The 17,481-nt window shown below is 35.3% G+C and overlaps 1 protein-coding gene across 1 annotated transcript in view; it reads left to right on the forward strand.

Moving 5' to 3' along the window:
• Positions 1 to 17,481, forward strand: part of Tmprss15 (transmembrane serine protease 15) — a 108,522-nt gene that overhangs the window by 4,380 nt on the left and 86,661 nt on the right. The window contains exons 4-7 of the mRNA XM_028882121.2: positions 7,736 to 7,887; positions 13,007 to 13,051; positions 15,182 to 15,217; positions 16,387 to 16,431. Of these exons, the coding sequence (XP_028737954.1) occupies positions 7,736 to 7,887; positions 13,007 to 13,051; positions 15,182 to 15,217; positions 16,387 to 16,431 (278 nt within the window). The remainder of the gene's footprint in view (positions 1 to 7,735; positions 7,888 to 13,006; positions 13,052 to 15,181; positions 15,218 to 16,386; positions 16,432 to 17,481) is intronic.

The raw sequence follows: 17,481 nt of genomic DNA on the forward strand, positions 1-17,481 counted from the left end.
TTTATCAACTATGAGAACCAAAGGGACTTTGGAACAGAGATACTCATGAGCAGCACGATTAGCAAAGAAGATTGCATTGCTAATGAGAATCTATAAAAGTTAAAGAAAAGGATAAAGGAGTGTTCTACTCAAAGACTAGAAAATTCAAATACAAATATAGGCAATTGAGCAATATCTTTCATATCTGAAATAGGAAAAAAATGAGAAAGACTTTTAAGTTACTAAAATGAGAAAAAATGAGGCAAAGGCAATTTGGATGAGAAAACAGGTATCAAAAGATCACTTCTGTTCTTTATGAATAATTTTTGTGTAAAATACTACTAAAAACAACAAACAAAGCAATATAATATAAACCTTAAGTGCACACATCATAAACTGTTTTTTCAGTTTTGGGTATATCTTCCTTAGTGGCTTCAGTCATCTCTGGATGTCTCACTTAGTTCATTTCCAAAGTTGATGTTTTATTGGAAAATTCTATCCTTTATTTATCCTTTGCTTTTTTCTTCCTCTTGCTCTTTCTTCTTCAGAAAATTAGTCAGTCTATATGAAAACTTACAGCAAAATCTGTATCCAAAGTCCCCTCATTTTCAATCCAGAGAATTAAACACTGTGGAAAATATAGAACCCATAATCAAAATAGTGCAAAAGCACATTATTTTGCTATGTATTTTGTCTTAAACCTTATCTGTATAGTTATATAAATGAAAAATTTCTCTGAAACCTGTAGTAATTGTTTGAACAAGCATATAGAAAGATAATAAATCAAATTATTAATTAAATGAATCCAGCCTAAGTCTGATGTGTGGTGATCAATCCAGAAGTTCTAATATTATGTTTCAAATCAAATATGATGCAGGGTTTTGGTTTGTTTGTTTTATCCTACATTGCTTTACTAATAAAAGCTACAGCTTAGTCAGAGAAGATATCTCAGCTATTCTGCAAAGGAAACCACATGCTTTGAAAGAGACAGTGAAATGCAAAACTAAAATCAAGTATAATGAAAATAAAGTAAAATCATTCAAGTATGAACTATTGTCCTGCACATTGCACAAGTAGAGGGCAGTATAATACCAAGGCGCAAACGTAGGTACATAGTTTTAAGAATCAGCAAAAATTGTATTAAAATTGCAGTAGTGGGTAGGAGAGATAACTCAGTCAGTGAATTCTTTGCCATGGATGCCTTAAGACTTGAGTTCTTTGTCCAGAATTTACATAACAGAGAGGGTTTTGGTTGCACATGCTTGTAATACTCAGGGTACGGTGGTAAAGACAATCAGATCCCAAGGCAGGCCTCTTTGGCCAGCTATCAACCTAAAATTCATATCAGTGAGACCCACATAAAATTAGAGACTCTATCTCAAAAGTGAAAGTGGAAAGCATCCTTAGAGAGGACAGCTGAGATTGTCTTCTGGCCTCCAAGTGCAGTGTATGCATGTACCCTTCCTACCCACACACTCAGATATCCACACATAAAAACATGCACAAATATATGTCCATCCACACACAAAAGAAATGAATAAGATATCCATGAAAAGCTGAAACAAATATTTTGTTTTGACAATAACTAAATGAATATCAATTTATACTTCCACTTCTCTTACTTTTCTGAAAGTCACAGGCAAGCCTTGCATTCAACCACATGATTTACAAGTTTTTAAGAATAAAGATATTGAGGAAGAATTTTATTAAGGAGTTCATACAACAACACCATCAAGAAATTCTCTCTTTATTGTGCTGAGGTACTGAGAGCATTGTCTTGACTTTCTTATGTTTAGGATGCTTATAAAGTTTTTAATTTTCTACCTAAAAGTGTTACCTAGGAAGTGACTGAAGAGTATATGCAGCCACTAATTAATTAGTAATAATTAGTCTCTGAAGGTACTATGAGGATGCTGGTTTAAAATCCTTATTTCAAAGAAGTGAAAATATTGTTAAAGAGATGTATCAACATTTAAAATATCTAATAATGTTACCAAGTGGCAATTCATATAATTATGCATACTCATTGTATAATGGTCCAAGGAAATATAAAAGACTTAAGATAACTTCACCTAGACTTTGACTGGCTGCTAGGTCTGAGTTATGGTCAGAGCTTCAGAAGGAAGTTCACTCAATTTCTACAAATGAAAAGCATTCATGCTACTTAAAATTGATTCTCTCAAATAGTGTGTATGTAAAGACTAGGAATCCACGTTTAAGGTGGCTATGGACATCAGAAAACCATTCATTAAATAATCATTTTTAGCACCATGTCTTATGTATTTTCTAATTTCAGTTACTAGAAAGAAGCTTTATGACCCTCTGCCCAAGGCAGGTTTTATGCATTCTCAGCCACTGATGAGGCTGTAGTATGACACCTTAGAAGCTGAGTTTCCCTTCCTACTCATACCTTGGGTTTCCTGAAGACTCTCTAACATTGCCACTGGAAATGCAGGTGTTTTCCTATGTGCTGTCTCAGGTCCTTCCTACACTTTTAGCATCTGTGCTGACATTATGCATATCCCCTACAACCATCTTTCATTCTTCTGTATAGTGTCTCTTCAGCTGGCCTCCCATTTTTCTCCTTAGTGTCCTTCCTTTACATTTTAGCAACTGCTAAGCACCAATCCATGTCACATCTCCATGGATGATTAACCGACACACTTTTCTGAGTGAGCACTTTTCTCCCCAGCTCATTCAGAACTTTGTGTAATCATACAAAATACCACCCTCAAGATGTGATGGAAGTTTGCTTCTCTCCTTAGCAGATGATGGGATCTGACCACAGAGGTCAAAACAAGACATTGGGTCCCCTGGAAGTGATGCATTGTTTTGAACAATCATGTGGATTCTGGGAACCTAACCCTGATCCTCTGCAAGAGCAAAAAGTATTCTTAACAACTGATCCCTCCTTCCAGCCCAGAATCCCCTGTTCTTGAAACTAAAGGAAGGTGGGATGGTCAATTCAGTGCCAAAGAACTATTCCCAGATTTGACATAAGGTCAAATAACATTAATGGAAGAAGGCAGGTCAGAGTCTTGCCATTTTCTTTGCATTAATAACCTGAAAAGGGAGATATGGGAAGGGGAAGGAGAACAAGGAAACACTCAGAGCTATTTAAATTTATGGTGTGTGTGTGGGGGGTGGTGTTTATTTATAATCTTTCATTTGAACCCAGAGTGCACCCATTCACCTAGACTAGCTAGCCAGTTTGCTATCAGGGTTCTGCATCTCTGCCTCGGAAGTGTTGGTATTACACTTAGGAGATAAATGTCCTCTTAGCATTTATATGGGTGTTAGAGATTCAAATTCCAGTTGTCACACGTGTGTCTGATCCTGTCAATTTCGGGTTATCTTAAATAATCACAATTGAATATCTATACTCATAGGAAAAGGGGCAAAACCACTATTAGGCTTAAACATTTCAATTCTTATTTGATTTGTAAAATCAGGGAACAGAAATTATTGATTTATCCTCTGCATAACAGTATGAAAAACATATATCTAACTATAAATATTTTTAAAATAATACAATTTCAGGGACCTCACATGTGTGTCATCAAAATATATCACTAAGAACAGCAAACTTAGTCATCAATCTATTTTATCTTATTTTACAAGGATTTCATGTATTTTTGCCACTTTCTAAAATGTGTGTGTGTGTGTGTGTGTGTGTGTGTGTGTGTGTGTGTGTGTGTGTAACCAGTCTGAAGAGAAAAAATTGTTTTTTCTCTCTTTGGGGGATACTGTTATTGTGCTCAGTGGAAAATGTTTTGACTCACAGAGCATTAGCAGTTGACTCTTTCAATAAAGGGCTGTTTGCCCTCTGCGGCAATGCGTACTTTAAGTTTGCCCTTTGCACACAGATGAGTCACAAAGTTCTCAAAAGAAAGAGCTGTGTTTATTCAGCAAACGTAAAGGTTATCGGTATCATTAAGGAAAACATGAGATAAGGAACATTTTGATCTATTACATCCAATCTCTCTGTACAATGATAGGATTTATCTAGCTGTAAAATTAAATGGAGAGAGGGAGAGACAAAAAGAGGAGAACTCTGAAACTCCGCCACTAAGAACAAGTTCTTTGAAATAAAAATGGCTATTATTTTTCCTTAAAGCAATGATTTTCACATTTATCTTAATAAATAAAATAAATCTCACAGCTTGGATACCAATCATTGATAAACAACCGAAAATAAGTTTCTCCCTGCTTATGAGATGAAACACAAATACTTATCATGGTTTCCTTGATTTCTACTATATATCTTTCTTATCTCAACATTTATAATGAATACAAAAATAAATTGTAAAGGATACAATTGTATGTGTATCCATAATATAGAACTTTCACCCGCACAGATATAAATTATTAAGTGCTACATATAATTCACAACTAAAAAGACACATCCTTCATACAAACACATTTATGCTTGAGGTTGAACTATTCCAGTTAGTTACAACCCAGTGAAGGAAAATTTCAGAACTGCATTTTCTCTGCCCCAAATACCTTGTGTCTTCCACTTCCTGATTCAAGCTACACAAAATCAAGGCTTCTGTATAATTAAATATGTGGAAGTATATAGAGAAGACACAGATTTCATTATCATATAAATTATCTTTTGTGCAACAAAAAAGAAAGTAAAACCGTGGAACCAACGACAGTAGATAAAAGATTCTGTGCACCCATGCTTTATTTTAAACCATATTTAATCCTATCAGCTCTTAGTTCATACTTCAGCAGTGGTGTTTGGCAAAGAGGATAGATCCTGAAAACATAAAGAAAATGGGGAAGGATTAAAGAGGGGATGAGAAAAGGGGAAATGGTGGTGAAGGAGGAGAAAAAGGAAACTGTACATATTGAAAGCATATAGGAACAAAACATTTTTCTCTCTTTTGACTAACAAAAACTTGCAAGTGGCTAGCTAATTCCCCATCTATGTATATGTGAAACTCTTACAACATTGCAAGACAATAAATATATGTACCTGTCTCTTAGATGATGTCTATCAGTTTCTTTCCTTAAGAATAGTTCACTAAAGTGTTGAAAATAATAGGGGTAGGAATTTTAAACAAGTGCTTCTAAGAAACAGAGACATGGTTATCCCATCTGTTATAAAAAGCTATAGAACCCTGCATACAATTTACACTCTTGCTCTAGGTACTGATGTTTGTATAACTAGAGAGAAAACATTAGCCAGTGTGAAGGCTCAGGACAATCTACTCTCCATCATCCTTTTCACTAAAAATGGGATGAAACCTGAAAGTTGTATGCCAATTAGCATGTTTTTAACTTTCTTTAACAAGGTATATAATTATCCAAACCTTAAAAAGCAGAGGGATTTTTTTTGTTTGTTTGTTTTATTTTCTTTCATTTTGTTTGGTTTTTCTGACATCTCACAGAGTCTTGTTTTCTGTGCTGATTAATTCAACGGTCTGTTGACAATAACATAAGAGATTTAAGTATTTATTTTCTTCCAATATGCTGCATGTGGCTTTTAATTATGGCTACCCTAATGATCCCCAGAGGACCCTGAAATGGTCCTCAAATTCTGGCTGTTACATAGAGGCATAAAAGTAGTCTAACAAATAAAACAGTAATTCTCACTACTTTTATTTTATGCTAAAAATAGAAATCTAATAGTCTTTTGCCAGTCTTCTCACGTTCCATTGATAAGGACCCAGTCATGAGAAACAGATAAAGAAGACAGCTTCATTCCTTACAGATAGAAAGCTACTCTATAAGAAAAATAGGGTTCAGGGCTCTGGAGAAAGGGCATAGTATAAAGGACATTTGCTCTTGCAGAGGACCAGAACTTAGTTCCCAGCACCCACCCCAAGTGACTCATAACCACCAGGGGATCCAACTTCCTCTTCCTCCCTGCAGGTGCATCTGCACTCGTGTGTGCGCACACCACAATGCCCCTGCCACAGATACACATACACATTAATAAAAAATAAAATATTAAATGAATATTTTAAAAAAACAGGGGTCAGCTGGTATAGAAAACATAACAATTGTTGAAGACCAGATTGGAAAAGGTGTCTGTGAAAAATTGATTCCTTACTAAAGACAAGAGTTTCTTTCATGTGTACATTTGAGAGCTCTGAATGGTTACTAAGGTGCTGTCCCACTAATAAGATTTGGTTACTGTGATTTAAGAAGATAATTGGACTGTTAATCTTGCTTATATTTTCAGATAACTAACTTATAGAAGTGAAGTGTGGGGTGATTATAACCAAGTATCTTGGTTATTTAAATAATGAGAAAACCACCTCCATGGAAAGAAATAATTCCTGCTGAACTATGAAGCCACATACTAACACAAGCATTAAGAAGGGACATCATGTCCTGTGAGATGATGAATTACTGTGGTCTTCCAGGGACTTCCTGCATTGGTATATAATGATGGAAGGAAAAGATAACTTTTACTCTAGTTTCCAGCAGGACAGGTAGATAATGAAATCATTCAGGGCTAACAAAGTCCTTCTTTGGAGAGGCTCATTAACTCGGAGATAATCAAGGTTGCATGTGTACAAGGTCTTTGTTTTAGCATTAGCAGCAGCAAGGTCTTTGTGTTAGCAGCAGCAGCAGCAAGGTCTTTGTGTTAGCATCAACATCACCAAGGTCTTTGTTTTAGCATCAGCAGCAGCAAGGTCCTTGTGTTAGCATCAGTAGCACCAAGGTCTTTGTGTTAGTATCAATAGCACCAAGGTCTTTGTATTTGCATCAGCATCACCATGTCAGGGCTGACTCTCCCTGATCTATCTTAAGGAGTCAACTTCAACCTATGAATTGTCAGCAAAAAAGGAAAATCAGAGCTTGAGTTTCCCTTCCTGTGTGGTTGTAAGCTTAAGAGGAAGCTTACATGAAGTTTACAGAAAGGCGGGAAAGGAAACAAAACAACATCTCTCAAGTGCCTCTATTGTTTCCAAATGAACTCTTCTTTTAATATTTTTTACAATGTAAAAGACAATACCATTTAAAAGCAAAATACAGAGCGAGAGTTAAAATAAAGGGGAAGAATATTCTGTAAGGCCACGGGGTTGAAATTTTCTATTGTGATTATCATGTGTAAGAAATGTCTTAAAAGAATACATATCCTGAGTGTCCAGTAATTCCAGGTATGTTTCTTGTCTTTCTATCCTCCAAATCAAGACATATTTTAAGAATTTAGGTTAAACAAAAGAAAAAAGAAAACTAGATACAAATGTTCACAGAGGCTTCATATCAGGTCTTCTTAAATTTGTACAGTTTATTTGAAACAACTATGAAATGATGTCAGATTTCCCTTGACCTACGAATCCACCAGACAGATTGCAAGCTCACACACTTCATCCCTTCAAACGGTAAAATGACAGAACACGGTGAGACACTGTTTCACTTGACACAAGGGATTAGAAACAGCACTGTTTTCCTGTGTGCCGTACTGAACACCGATTCCAATGTTGGATTTACTTTAGCATTTCTATTCTTGTAAAGATATTGAACGTTTTCAATATGGAAGGCTTTCCTTCCATTGTAAATGAAAGATGATACTTTATAATATCTACTATATTCATTTTTACTTTTCTATTGTAGAAAAGAAATATTGTACAAAGGTGTTGCAGAGCAGGGCTGATAATGCTTTACCCTGGTGTAATGAGGATGGAGGCATGATAACTAACTAGCAAATTTCACAGACATTTTACCTGAGCTGAGAATAAATCACTTGAAGATGCTTGATTTTTTACTCTTATGTCATTTTTTTTCTTTGCAGAAATGGCAGCGTTATAGTCCTTTTTGACCTTTTTTTTGCTCAGTGGGTGTCAAATGAAAATGTAAAAGAAGAACTGATTCAAGGCATTGAAGCAAACATATCCAGTCAACTGGTCATTCTCCATATTGATTTGAACAGCATTGATATCACAGGTATCTGTGAACATTATTTGATTTCTTTGAATCATTAAGCTATGAAATTAAGATTCTAGCAATATAGGAAAGAGGCAGGAGAATCGTCCTTGGCTTTAGGAGCATATCGGATCGCCTGAGGTAACACATTTACATGAGAAAAGTGAAATATTTGAAGGGAAGTATCAGTGAGAGGAGTTTTGGAAACCATCAAATATAAAAAAGATTCTGAAAATGTCAGTGGGCATAGATGTTTGTGAGTCTTGTCACATTCTATGTGTTGGTCAAGTGTATTCTGACTTTTCGGGAATCATTCATTACAAAGTCAAATTAGAGAATTTATGTTTGAGTCACAGACCTTATGAGGTTACAGTCAAGTGGTGAGGACAAATGTCTAATTAGAAATTGAAAGGAAGACAAAAGATGGATTAACAAATTTAATTATCAAGTTTTATCCAAAATTAATCCAGTTTCCTATTGAAAAAGTTAACTTTCCTTTTAAAGCGGTAGAGCATTGTTATCCTAAGAATACACAAAAGGAGAAAAGCATGGGAGTCAAAACTAACACTAGAGATCAGGGAGATGGCTCAGCAGGTAGCCGTGCAAATTTGACAGCTGGAGTTAAATCCCATGAAACAAAAACTGAAAGAAAGAACTGACTCCAAAACTTGTCTTCTAACTCCATAAGCATGCCCTGCTCACACATCATGCCCACAAACACACATGCACACACAATTACACAAAGTAATAAATTTTACAGTAATACCGAGACAATATGTCTATGGAACTCTGGGGTTTGGATGTGAAGTTTCCACTTCAAAGGTTCCTATTGAAAAAATGGTCTTCCATTCATACAATGCTTTGGAGATACTTGGATCAGGAAAATGCTAAATTAACCAATGGATTAACTCATTAATGAGCTCCTGTTAAGTGGTCTATTAGGAGGGCATGGTTGGAGAAAGTAGGTCACTGTATGTAGTTTTGTAGTATATACATATAATATATATACACACATATCTTATAGATGTACATATATACATATACACGCATATAACATATAACATATACATATATGTATATCCTACATACATGTATGTATATAAGTATGTATCTTTAATGTCACAGTTATCATCAGTTGACAGCTTAAGATATCTGAGTAGCAGAAAAAACCTCAGTTGAGGAATTGCCTCCATTGTATCAGCCTGTGGTCATGTATGCTACGCATTTTCTTGCTAATTAACATAGGAGAGATCAACCCTGGGGAGATGGGCCTGGGTTGTCTAAGGAATGTAGCTGGGCAAGCTAGGAGAGGGAGGCAGTAAGCAGCCTTTTCCTGTCTCCTCCATTTCAGTTTCGGCCTCAGTTCTTGTCCTGGTTTCATAGATGATGACTAGGAACCTTCAGGTTAAATAAACACTTTCTTGTCCAAGTCGCTTTAGGTCATGTTGTTTATCACAGCAACAAGAAAGCAAATGAGAGCAACTTATAAGATTAATCTCTTTGTTAGGAATTTTGTCAGGTTGTCTGCTAATGCCGTTTCTGTGTTCCAGGATATTTAGGAGACTACCCTGTATGTGGAGAGCTATTACTTTAAAACTAGTGTCATGATATCCTTGACAAAATATATTCTTGCTTTTTCACTTCCTACCCCCATCCCTCAGCATTTATTCATTCAGCATTGCTGTATGTGATCAGCTATGTTAAAGCATTTCCTTCCATCATGACGGCCTTATTTCATCACTTTCCCAGAAGCAATTGAGCCAGTCACCATGGCCTGAAACCTCTGAAGCCATGAGAGTAAATAAATCTCTCCTACATTGCTATCTTGTCACATGAACAATTAGAATTAATACATATACTAAGATTATTCTGTTTTTTTATCCTCATTCCCTTCCTTCAGTTCAATTCAAAAAGATATTTACAGTAGTTTGCTTATAAACAGTAGTAATTTTCTCTGCTTTTCTATGTTCACAATGCCTTATCTCTAAATGATGAAGCTAAATATATTTCAGAATTCAGATTGTTGGTAATGGAAGGGCCCTTATATACAAAATAATATCAATAGTTAAGTATGCACACCAAAAGTAGTGGAGACAAACTGGGTGACCACCATCAGTTCTCATATGCTGTAAAGAACAAGTCAGTTAATACAGGGTTGCTTTTCCATTAACTGTACGTAAGCTTGCAGAAGCTTGTGTCCCACACTATGCTTAAACTTGTCATCGTAGATTCACACCTGTGACACATTAGTATAGTATAATTTTCTTCACAGAGTTGGTTCAGGAAGCACAATTTCCAGTCACTCTCCTGTAATCCTTAATAAAACTCTCTAATTAATCCTGAATTGTTTGCCAAGAAGTTGGCTCAGTTTCTACGTGTCCCAACTAAAGCCATGCTTCCTGAAGTGCCCCCTATGGAGCAGACACGGCATATTTTGGATTTGTTATGAAGTTAATCTGAAGATTACCATTAGTCATCATTAACTACACCAGATATACTACCCATCAAAACACTTTGTAACCAAATCTAACAAATTGTTGTGCAATCATTTTACAATTCCATTTTGCAAAGTAAAAGACCAAACTGCAGAGGACTTTGGTAAATTGCGTGCCATATACTGCTTACAACTGCTGAAGGACTCTGATCTAGGCATTTTGAGAATAATGCCTTTCTTATTAGTCATCATCTAGAGTTTGCTTATAATGATTCTATCACTGGAAGATAATACATGATTTTTTTTCAAATCATTTTCTTCTAAGAAATTTTTTTCTTCTTTACTTTAATGTGTGTTCACATTGATAGTCTCCTTGATGAACTATTTGACAGATATGCTAAAATTAATCATTATGATTCCATATACTCTATGACCTGGAGGATGAAATGTATTGGTTAAAAAAAATCACATACTGATTAAAGAAAATCATATCCTCTTGAGTTGACTTTAGTCTGTCTGTTTTGTTGTTTGTTTTTCTGGCAGATCTCCACAGTTTCCTCACAGTGTGACTAAAAGCAAAGTATTTATTTATAGCAACTTCTGATGCATTGTTTCCTAACTCCCAGAATGTTTGATAGCTTCTCTGTAATGAAAAAGATCTTTGCAAATACTGTTCCCAGTTACTTTTCTGTTGCTGTGACAAAATCCTGACCAAAGCCCACTTAAGGAGGAAAGGGTTGATTTTAGTTTACAGTATATCCATCACAAAGAGAACTCAAGGAAGGAACACACAGCAAGAACCTGGAGGTGGGAACTGAAACAGAGACCATGGTGGAATGCTGATTAAGGTCTTCTCCCTACAGATTGCTCAGCTAACTTTCTTTTATTTCCAATTTTTTATTAAAAAATATTTTATTCATTTTATGTACCAACCACAGATCTCCCTCTCTTCCTTCCTCCCACCCCTTCTCCTTCTTAACCTACTCCTCATTTCCCTCCTTCCAAAAGGTAAGATCTCCCATAAGGAGTCATCAAAGCCTGTTACATTCAGTTGAGTCAGGTCCAAACCCTTCCTCCTGAATCAAGGCTGTACAAGGTGTCCCACCATAGGTAATGGGCTCCAAAATGCCAGCTCATGCACCAGGGATGTATCCTGATCCTACTGCCAGGGAGCACCTTAAGCAGATCAAGCTACACAATTGTTTCACTCATGCAGAGGGCCTAGTCCAGTCCTGTGGAGGCTCCACAGCTGTTGGTCAAAAGTTCATGAGTTCCCACTAGCTTGGTTCGGTTGTCTCTGTAGATTTCTCCATCATGATCTTGATGCCCCTTGCTCATAGGACCCCTCTTCTTTCTCTTCAACTGGACTCTTGGAGCTTGCCTGGTCCTTAGCTGTAGATCTCTGCATCTGCTTCCATCAGTTATTGGATAAGAGATCTATGATGACAGTTAGGGTATTCACCAATCTGATTACTGGGGTAGGCCAGCTCAGGCACCCTCTCCACTATTGCTAGTAGTCTAAGCTGGGGTCATCCTTGTGGATTCCTAGGAACTTCCATAACACCAGGTTTCTCCCTATTCCTGTGATGTCTCCCTCCATCAAGGTATCTCTTTCATTGCTCTCCCACTCCATCCCTGTTGAGCTTGACCGTCCCATTCCCTTATGTTCTCATCCCTCATCCCATACCCTCCATTGTCCACCCCTCATCCCCATTTTGTTCATGTAGATCTCATCTATTTCCCCTTCCCAGGGCGATGCATGCATCTCTCTTAGGGTCCTCTTTGTTAGCTAGCTTCTCTGGAGCTGTGGGTTGTAGTCTTTGAATTATTTATATCTAGTGTCCACTTATGAGTGAGTACATACAGTGTTTGTCTTTCTTAGACTAAGCTACCTCACTCAGGATGATATTTTCTAATTACATCCATTTGCCTGCAAATTTCATGATGTCATTTTTTTTTGTCTTTTTTTCAACTGCTGAGTAGTACTCCATTATGTATATGTACCACATTTTCTTCAGTTGAAGGGCATCTATATTGTTTCCAGGTTCTGGCTATTATGAATTATGCTGCTATGAACATAGTTAAGCAAGTATTCTTGTGGTGGTATGACTGAGCATTCCTTGTGCATACGCCCAAGAAGCATCCATAACCCCAAATTAAAACAAAAATCAGACTGTAGTCTGTCTTACACATACCACAAACCTCATTGTTACAGGGACTTAAGAATATTCTCCAATCAAAGTTATGCTATATTTGATTTTTGAGAAGTCTTAAAACACATCTATAAACACAGCACCAAGCTTAATTGTAGATATTTATGTTAATATTTGCATTTTGGATTTTTTCAAATATATTTTATTTTAAATTTGTTATTATTAGTCCTAGGAATGGCAAGGTCTCATAGATAACGTTATATTAGTTGAATATAAACTATTCCATGTAACTATAGCATAAGTGATTAGATACTTTTCTTGAATTAACACAAAACAAAGCAAACTTAGCTTAGGCAAATTATCCAAACTGGTTATGCAGTTACTAAAACATATCTAAAGTATCATAGCCACATAACAAAGAGCATTACATCAAGTAAATTGGAAATCAATAGATCAGATGCCCTTTGAAGGAGTATTCAAACTGTATTCAATGTTTATTATACTGCAGTTATATTACAAAGTCAAGTATAAAATAATCTTTACTTTCTTCTAGCATCTTTGGATAACTTCTCAACAGCATTCCCTGTTACAACTTCAGGTCAGTATTTGTATTTATAACATTGTGTGTGTGTGTGTGTGTGTGTGTGTGTGTTGTGTGTGTGTGTATGTGTGTATGTCTGTGTGTGTGTGTGTGTGTATGTGTGTGTGTGTGTGCCTGTGTGTGTGTGTGTTTACATAGGAGTCCACAGTAATGTCTGTGAACATGTATGGACCTGAGGTTGAAGAATGCTGTCTTCCATCAGTGCTTCAAACCTTGTATTTTGAAACAAGAATATTGGCCAGACAGCCTGGCCAGCAAGCTCTGGGGATCCACTTGTCTTCCATCACACCTGATCTCTGGGATTCCAGATGTAAACAACCAGACCTGAGGTTTCTAGGAGAGTCCTGGGAATCTGAACTCAGTTCCTCATGCTCACATGACAGGCATTTTCCTGACAAAGCCATTTTGCCTGCCCACCACTCAGTGGTCTTCAACCCTTCACGACATTAGAAAAGAATACACTTGATGTCTGCACCTTGGTATGATCTTTAGTCTTCATTTTAAAATATAAAAGTTGTATTTTAGTTAAGAGTCATATAGCAGAGAATATTAATACCAACTTATTTATGCCAAGTACTGATATTTTGGATTTCAATACTCCTGTTTTATTTTAAACTTTATATGATGTGTGTATGATTCCACAGCTGACCCATGTCATGAGGTCCTGGAGATAAAACCATTAAAACAATAATTTGAAAAAGATATATTCCACTCTTTTTGGAAAAAGAAAACCAAACTGTAGTGCTAACAGATTCTCTTCGGCATCTGTCACTATCTCTTTTATTTCAATTTCAATCCCTGCTCATAGTATTTAGAACTTCTTCATGTCTAATCAAGGTAACATCACTATTAGAAGAATTCTTTTTGAAAAATTATCAAACTTTTTTTTACAATAAACACTAGTTATCTTAAAATGTAAATGTAATCTCTAATGAGAAAAGTATTAAAAAAGCAACCAGAAAAATCTGAAAATTCATAACTATCAAATTTAACAACCACTTTGTTTTATAAATTCTTTGAAATCAGCATTCTGAAAATTATATGATTACTAATCTTCCCCTGAATATTGCAAAAGTTATCCTAAATGTCAATCTTATCTACATATCATTAAGAAATGGCAATTGTCATAAGCTCATAATGATAACGCTTTTAGTGTTATCCATAATCATGACATTTCCACAATATTTGAGACAAGTATTATACAGTACATACTTGAACCAAAATTACATCATTTAATTTTCTGGAACTCCCATTATGGAAGTAACATTTTTCACACTGAAAAAGACATAAAAGAATAAATAGGAAAACAGAAAGACAGCTAGGTAGTTAAAAGTGCCTAATGCTCTGGCAGAAGAATGGAGTTGGGTCCCAGCATATACATTATCATTAACAAGTATCCACAACTGCACGTCGAGGGACTCCAATGCCTTCCCTGGGCACTGTGCACACAGAGACACACACAGACACACAGACACACACACACAGTACACAAATATACAAGTAGGCAAGATACCTACACACATAAAATAAAAACAAGTACGTCTTTTTTTTCTTTTTAATAAAGAACAAATAATACACCCAAGGTCACAAAGGTTGTGTCCGTCTCAGAAAATAAAAAGTTCTCTCTTATTTCTCATCCTCTGGTTTAAGCACACCCCCACTTGTATCAAACATTAGCTCATAGGTATACGAATTAGTGAATCCTGGTGTTTACTTAATGGCTATTAAATAACATCCTCTATTTGAAAAAAAAAAAAAGAGTAGGTAAAAGTCTAAAACTACATTTTAATATTGTGAAAATCAACAAAAAATTAGTACATGAACTGATAAATTTGTCCCATTAGTTCATTAATCTAGTTTAATCATCTCACTCTGTAGATATGTATCAAAAACATCATACTGAATCACATAAATTGCAAAATTATCTTAAACTAAAATAATTGTAAAACATTAAAATAAAGCATAAAGGCTTATCCTTAGATTCAGATACATAAATAGGTATTAAATCCTAATAAGCTGAAACTTACTTAGATGAAATATAAAAATATATTATTTATTTATGAGAAAGTCTGTGTATAACCAGTCTAAAATACATAATAATCATTTTAATCTCACTTATCTTTGCAGATAAACTGACAATCAGCAGTTCTATGACAACTTCAGGTCAGCTTTAATAATATTATTATTTATTTTATTTATGATTTGATTGTGGGAATGTGTGTGCATGTGTGCATACATGTTTATGTTCACATGTGTGTGCATGTGTGTATGTGTGTGTATGCACCTGTTATGGTTCACTTATAGAAGTCTAGAAACAAACATGTTAAAAACTGAAGAACAAAATGAACAAACAAAAAATATCAAAAGGTGAAATAATTATTATCTTTTGCATTATTATTATTATTATTATTATTATTATTATTATTATTATTTTGACTTTTCAAGAAGGATTTCTCCATGTAGCCCTGGCTGTTCTGGAACTCTTTGTAGACCAGGCTGGCTTTAAACTCACAGTGATCCAGCTTCCCATGCCTCCTGAGTGCTGAAATTAAAGGCATGTGCCACCACTGTGCTAAAATCAATTGTCAAATCAGTTTTACATTCTTTAAGCATCCTGGGTTCTTACAGCAACAATTCCTGCATTGACTTGAGGTGGGCTCAGTCCTTAACAGCACAATGAAGGTCATATCACATTGTACCATATAAATGTGCACAATTATTCATCAACTATCTAATAGCTGTAAGACAAATTTTAAGAATCATAAAATAATTATCTTTAGATCTAGATACAAAGGTCATATATGAGTTTATATACACCAATAATTCACAATAAGCTAAAATTATATGAAATATTATATTTTAGATGCATTTTTTATTATATTCTATGAATGAATGTTTTGTCTGCTTATCTGTATGCATGCTAAGTGCATGCCTAGTACCCATGGAGGTCAGAAGAGGGTACAATATCCCTGGGAACTGGAGTCATAGATGGATGTGAACCATGGTATGGGTGATGAGAAGGGAACCTAGGTTTTCTGCAATGGTAACCAGTCCTCTTAACTGCTCAGTCATCTCTCCAGCCCCATTGGATGAAACATGAAACAGTATACACATAACATTCTATTAAAATATGTGATATTATTATATCACTTATCTTTGCAGTCCGCTGGCAACTTCAGGTCAGTCTTAATCACATATCTACAATAGGTGCTACAAAAGCCACATCAACAACAACCCAAGTGACATATGAAAGGCTACTCAAACTGTAACCATGTTTTACAATAAATTTAAATCATAAGCCCAAGTAGCAAATCAACTTTGCTTCCTTCTAGAATCTTCGGGAAACTTCTCAACAGTGACTGCTGCAACAACTTCAGGTTTGTTCTTAGAGTGTCATACTGATTGCCACACATATGCACAATTGTTTTTCAATTGATAATAGATGTAAAAATTAAAATAAAACATAAATTTATATCTCTATATTTGCATAAAATTTATATAATAAATTAACATTTACTAATAATTTATAATAAGCTAAAAGTGTCAAGGTAAAATATTGTGCAGTGGGAATAAATAATGAATAGCTAAAATCCACTTAAAATATATAAATTATTTTAATTTTACCTATTTTTGCAGATAAACTAATAGTCAGGACTTCTAGAGTGACTTCAAGTGAGTCTTAGTAGCATTATTTTTATATTTGCATTTTCACCAATACTTGGAAATTATCTGATGCTTCAGCAGTTTAATAATACTCTCTAAAGAAGAAAAACTGGACTTAATAATTTGCAGTTGAAGCATAAAATCTCACAAACATGGTTGAATATTGGAGGCTAATAACCTTGGTTGTCTGACTTTACTCTTGCATTCTGATTTTTAAAACTATGGTTATTGCCACTGGCCAGGGATGTAACCACTAGACCTGAAGTGTTTTCTCATAAGGATGCCAGTTTCATCAGATATTGAGATTTATTTTCTTTTGTCTGTATTCTCTACATACAACTTAGGGCTGTTCTATAAATGTAGCACTGTCATAAATCAGTAATAAAGTACTGTTGGATTCATTAAGTCTTTTTTTTTTTTAGTAAGAGTGTAATATAAGATAGTTCCCAGGATGTTATTTTCTTATATTATCAATTTATTTATCCCATGAATACAAGGGCATGTGTATCATAGTGCACACGTAGAAGCCAGAGGACAACTTGCGAGAGTCAATTCTCTTATTCCACATGTGGGTCCAACCAGTGATCAAATTCAAATCATCAGGCTTGACAGCAAGTGTCTTTACTCTGAGCCAAGTTGCCCTTCCCCAATCAGTCTTTAGTACGTTGGCTGTATTAAATGCAGTTTTTATATTACATTTCTGATAATGATTGTCTTAATCAAGGGGTAAACTACTGTATATGGAAAAATATCCATATGTGTTA

The sequence above is a fragment of the Peromyscus leucopus genome, chromosome 12 (assembly GCF_004664715.2).
Source record: "Peromyscus leucopus breed LL Stock chromosome 12, UCI_PerLeu_2.1, whole genome shotgun sequence".
Lineage (NCBI taxonomy): Eukaryota > Metazoa > Chordata > Mammalia > Rodentia > Cricetidae > Peromyscus > Peromyscus leucopus.